Source organism: Miscanthus floridulus, chromosome 6 (genome assembly GCF_019320115.1).
Source record: "Miscanthus floridulus cultivar M001 chromosome 6, ASM1932011v1, whole genome shotgun sequence".
In the NCBI taxonomy this organism is placed as follows: Eukaryota; Viridiplantae; Streptophyta; class Magnoliopsida; order Poales; family Poaceae; genus Miscanthus; species Miscanthus floridulus.
In genome coordinates, this window is record NC_089585.1 from 88,914,125 (window position 1) to 88,919,514 (window position 5,390).

Here is a 5,390-nt window from a genome sequence, read left to right on the forward strand (position 1 = left end):
TTCATATTTGCCCCGTTCGCTGGTCTGAACTTTGGCTGAAACTGGCTGAAAAACACTGTTCCGGCTGAATTGTTGTGAGAGAAAAATACTGTTCCGGCTGAAAAAACAAGCCGAACAAGCCAAACTTTAAGACAAGCGAACGGGGCCTAATTTTATATATCTTACTGTCAATTTTAAGTTTAGCTGTCGTTACTCGTTGGAGACCGTCTAAGTACGTCCCATCATCATCTAGTACATGCATCATATAAGTACACGGCTATCTTCGGCCAAAAAATTTGCAGATTTCTTCTTTACTCCGCTCTCTAGCAACGCCCTTCCTTGTAAAATAAAATAAAATACGCGCCCTTGCTTCCACCTGATCTAATTTCCCAAGAGCGCAGCTGCGCCGGCGCCGGCACGCTGCCAGCCATGGCCATCAAAGATGAGCAGCAGCCGCTGCACATCCTCTTCTTACCGTTCCTCGCGCCGGGGCACCTCATCCCAATCGCCGACATGGCCGCTCTCTTCGCCGCCCGAGGCGTCAAGTGCACCATCCTCACCACCCCGGTGAATGCCCAAGTCATCCGCTCGGCGGTGGACCGCGCCAACGACGCCTCCCGCGGCACCGAGGGCGCCCTGGCCATCAACATCGCCGTCGTGCCTTTCCCCGACGTTGGGCTGCCGCCTGGCGTCGAGTGCGGCCCGGCCCTCAATTCCATGGAGGACCGCGAAAAGTTCTTCCACGCGGTCCAGTTACTCCGCGAGCCGTTCGACCGGTTCTTGGAGGAGAATCGCCCCGACGCCGTGGTGACCGACAGCTTCTTCGACTGGTCCGCCGACGCCGCCGCGGAGTACGACGTCCCACGGATAGCGTTCCTCGGCAGCAGCTTGTTCTCGCGGGCCTGCAGCGACACTACGGTGCGCAACAACCCCGTGGAGGCCGCCCCCGACGACCCCGACGCACTCGTGCTGCTTCCGGGGCTGCCGCACCGCGTCGAACTGAGGCGCAGCCAAATGTTTGAGCCCAAGAAGCGGCCGGAGCACTGGGCCTTCATGCAGCGCGGAAACGCCGCGGACCAGAGGAGCTACGGCGAGGTGTTCAACAGCTTCCACGAGCTGGAGCCGGACTACTTGAAGCACTACACCACGACGCTCGGGCGCCGCGCATGGCTCGTCGGGCCGGTCGCGCTCGCCAGCAAGGACGCGGCGACGAGGGGCGCCAGCAACGGTCTCTCGCCGGACGCGGACGGCTGCCAGCAGTGGCTCGACACCAAGCCGGAGGGCTCGGTGGTGTACGTGTCCTTCGGCACGCTGGCCCATTTCTCACCGCCTGAGCTGCGCGAACTCGCACGCGGCCTCGACCTGTCCGGCAAGAACTTCGTCTGGGTCATCAGCGGCGACGCAGACACCGAGGAGTCGGAATGGATGCCCGATGGGTTCGCGGAGCTGATGGCGCGCGGCGACCGCGGCTTCATCATCCGGGGCTGGGCGCCGCAGATGCTGATCCTGACCCACCCGGCGGTGGGCGGGTTCGTGACGCACTGCGGGTGGAACTCGACCCTGGAGGCCATGGCCGCTGGCGTGCCTATGGTGACGTGGCCGCGCTTCGCCGACCAGTTCTACAATGAGAAGCTGGTGGTGGAGCTACTCAAGGTTGGTGTCGGCGTGGGGTCTACGGACTACGCGTCGAAGCTTGAGACACGGCGCGTGATCGGCGGCGAGGTGATCGCGAAGGCCATCGGGAGAGTGATGGGCGACGGCGAGGACGCGGAGGCAATACGGGAGAAGGCCAAGGAGCTCGGGGAGAAGGCCAGGCGCGCCGTGGCCAAGGGTGGGTCATCTTACAATGATGTTGGACGGTTAGTGGACGAGCTGATGCCTCGCATGAGCTCCGTCAATGTCTGATTGGGTCATCGGTGGAGGCACGTTTGGAGTGTCCAATTAATTGGGATACTTTGGTAGGAAGGGTTGCCTTTCTTAAGGTGTCCCGGCCTGTGCGTCGGCAACTTTAGACCATGATTACCTGTCATCTTAATATAAGCTCTCTCCTTTCAAAAAAAATGTGGAATGGTACTATTGCTGATCCAGAAATTTAGTCACCACCAGTGGTACTCCCTTCGTCCCTGACAGTCTTTAAAGTTGCACCCGCTGTTCCAAAATAAAATACACATCTCGTTTACTGAGAAGTTAAATATTTTTCAATTTTAACTAAAAACATAAAAATAATATAAATATTTATGTCTCTAAATAAGTTTATTATCAAAATATATTACATGCTCAATCTAATTATATTTATTACACATTATAAATGTTAGTGTATTTATGTATAAATTTAGTCAAACTTTAAAAAGTTTGACTCCTCAAGCGGGATGCGTGTTTATTTTGAGACGGAAGAAATATATTATAAGTTATAAAAGATACTTTTTTTATTTGATCGAATTAGAACACCCACAATGCAAAAACTACACTAGTTTCTATAGTTTTTAATTACAGCGACGTAATCAATTTGTTGATGTGGCAAACAATTTATTGAAGAGGAGAAAAAAATGAGAAAACCATTTCTTGAGAAAAAAACCATGTCTACGAGTATATCGAGGTCGGAACGCTGAGAGTTGGGGAAGGCCAGCATCGTTTCCTGGATCCCGTGTTCGCGCTCGCTCGTCCCCTCCTGCGCGCTACGCGTCGGTTGTCCCTGTGATGCCGACGCCGCCAAAAATCGTGCTTGCTTCGGCGGAACGAAGAACGCAGGTGACCTTAAGGTAGGGCGCAACGCCAACGAAGGAGACGGCGTGCCAGGCGGCCGTGCGGCCAGCTTCACGTTCACGAGGCAGAGGCACGCCGCGTGCGGCAATACCTTCGCGTGCTCGCCCTCGTCGTAGTAGGCCAGCTTCTCCGTGCACCCGCGCTCGGCGTAGCGGCAGTCGACGAGGATGGATCGGCGCGGCGCACTCCATGCGCCAAGGCTACGCGCGAAGGCACAACCGGAGCACGGCACTTGTCCTTGTCTGGAAGCTTGTAGCGGCAGGACCCAATGAACACTTAAGGAGAAGCTCGCGTTCGCGTGAGAGAAATAAAAATGGCTAGATAATAGTAGCAATATGTGATGGATCTGTTAGAAATTTAGTCATTTTAAATTTAAAAATAGATATAATCTAAATAAGTAGTAAATTCGTGACAGCAAATATGTGTATGTGTGAACTACTTGTGGCAACTATGATGGACATACTAATCATGTTTAATAGCACCAAAACCTTACTAAATATAGAAATAGTAAGATTAGAAATATACCTAGCGGAGAGACCCATGCTCAAGGTACGGGTGGCTTCATGTGCACTAGTCGACATTGGGCCTTGCTTAATGTCGTGGACCATAGTCGATGTAGGATGATGTTCGCAGTGCAGTGTCTCGAATGTCCATCAGGAAGAAGACGAAGTCGTTGATCGGATCGGCAACGAGCAATCGCATTAGACGTGCCCCAAAAACCTAAGCAGGTGACATAGACGCAGGTTTGGTTCCGGAGGCCTGCTCTTCCAATTCGTCGTGCACGCAGAGGATAGAACAGGGAAGCTGTGGAGCAACTCAACAGTGAGAAGAGGTGTTGTGTCCTGTGTCTTGTACGCGTGGCTGGAGGCCAGCGCTCCTTCTTATAAATGCTGAAGGTGGAAGATAAAGTGTAGAGGATAAACCTTGATGTCATGAAGCGTCCATCAATCACTAGTAACAGCTACCATAAACATAGGGTTACTAGTAACTACAGCCATAACCATGGGAGTTACTAGTAACCGCAACCATAGCTATGGCGGTTACAGTTTTGGACATCAACTATAATCAGTTCATCATTCTATTGCACCTAGCATCTAATTTAGCCCCAGAATTTATTTAATTTAATTAAATATGTCGGTGTTTTTTACCGACATATATTTGGTTCTTGGGGAACCCCACTTGGTGCGAAGAATAATCACAGATGGAGATGAGATTTATACTGGTTCGGTGCCCTCGGGAAGGGGGTAAAAGCCCTACGTCCAGTTGCTACTTGTTTGTGTTGCTTGTATTCGGCGAGATTGAAATTACAATGTGGCTAGGCCTATGAAAGAATCGATGACTACAACAGGGAAAATTGCTAGTTATTTATATCCGGGATCAACTTTCCCTACAAGCTAAGGAGTCATGCCCTAGTCGGAGTACTAGCGCCATCCGGAGATATCCTTCCTTGAATAGGGTCGTCGTGGGCCTTCGGGTTTTCTTTGATCCGGAGTCGGTAGTCGATGATATGGAAGTCGAGATACCCGGGCGTATGGCATCGACATAAGCCCCCAAGCTTGTCTGTCAAATGCAACTCGAGTGTCGGTATGTAGTCGGAATTGTCTTAGTTGGGTGGCTTGCGATCCGGGTGGTTAGACGCCACCCAAAATTACCAGTCACGACTTAAGACCCGATGTTGGGCAGGTCGAGAGAGGTGCGCTGTTGGGAGATGAGCTTGTTCTAGTGCCATCCCCAGGTCGTCCTGTCTTGTTAATCCTGTGTCATACGCAAGCCAGGGGACGCACAGTCGTCTGTCAGTTGAAGCGCTGCGTCGGCTCAGTTCCCCATGAGTGCGCGTGGTGAAGATTTAATTCCTTTTTTAATTGAGGCGGCGGTTGAGATTCCTAGAAAGGCAGCTTGGTCCTATTTAATCAGGCTTGCTCGTGATGAATCTGCAACCTCTATTTCCAAATCTCGTAGCAAAGATGAGGAAGAAAACTGTTGGCCGCAAACGTCCCCACAAGGTGCCGTGTTTGCAGCTCGCGCAATCGCCCGGCCAATTGGCCACGGCGGCGGTGTCAAACAGTACATCGTCGCCTCCGCCGTCAGCGCCCGCGTCTCTGTCCCCAACGTCCTCCAGAGCCCCAGCCCCAGCGGCGGCATTGCCGTTGGCGACGCTGCCAGCGGCTCCAGCCCCAACGGTCCCAGGAGGGGAAGCTAAGGTCGATGAAGTCGCCGCGCCGGGTCTCCGGCCGGAATTATGACTCAGCCGGAGCCATTGGCGCCGGAGGTGGTGATCGACCTCTCCAACGAGGACGAGTCGGAAGACTCGGTCCCGCTGGTGGATCCTGTTGCCGTCGCTTTGGCCTCCACCGCCGCGCCTGCCTCCGTTGCCTCCACCGCCCTCGATGTCCCTGGCCCCTCCGCTCCTTGCGCCGTTGGCTCACCGGACACGAGCCGTGACGAGGACATAGCGAGAAAGCTCTTTGTTGAGCTGAACTGTGTGGCCATCGGCATCCCAGGAGACGGCGACCTGGTGATCCTCAGCAGCGACAGTGAGGAAGAGGCCGCCGAGGAGAACGCTGGTGAGGAGGAGGAGGACGAGCCCATGGACGGTGGGTCGCTGTCGAGGAGCTAGGCTGCTCCCATCCCGTCAGCCAGCCCGCTGA

At 53.7% G+C, this 5,390-nt stretch overlaps 1 protein-coding gene across 1 annotated transcript; it reads left to right on the forward strand.

Moving 5' to 3' along the window:
• The first annotated feature begins 291 nt into the window (after window positions 1–291).
• Window positions 292–2,070, forward strand: LOC136458571 (scopoletin glucosyltransferase-like). Its single transcript, XM_066458518.1, has one exon. It carries the CDS (start codon window positions 409–411, stop codon window positions 1,882–1,884), a length of 1,476 nt encoding a protein of 491 aa, XP_066314615.1. The 5' UTR covers window positions 292–408; the 3' UTR covers window positions 1,885–2,070.
• The last annotated feature ends 3,320 nt before the right edge of the window (window positions 2,071–5,390 follow it).

Coding starts and splice junctions, on each gene's coding strand:
- LOC136458571 (XM_066458518.1), top strand. CDS start 409: ATGGCCATCAAAGATGAGCAGCAGCCGCTGCACATCCTCTTCTTACCG.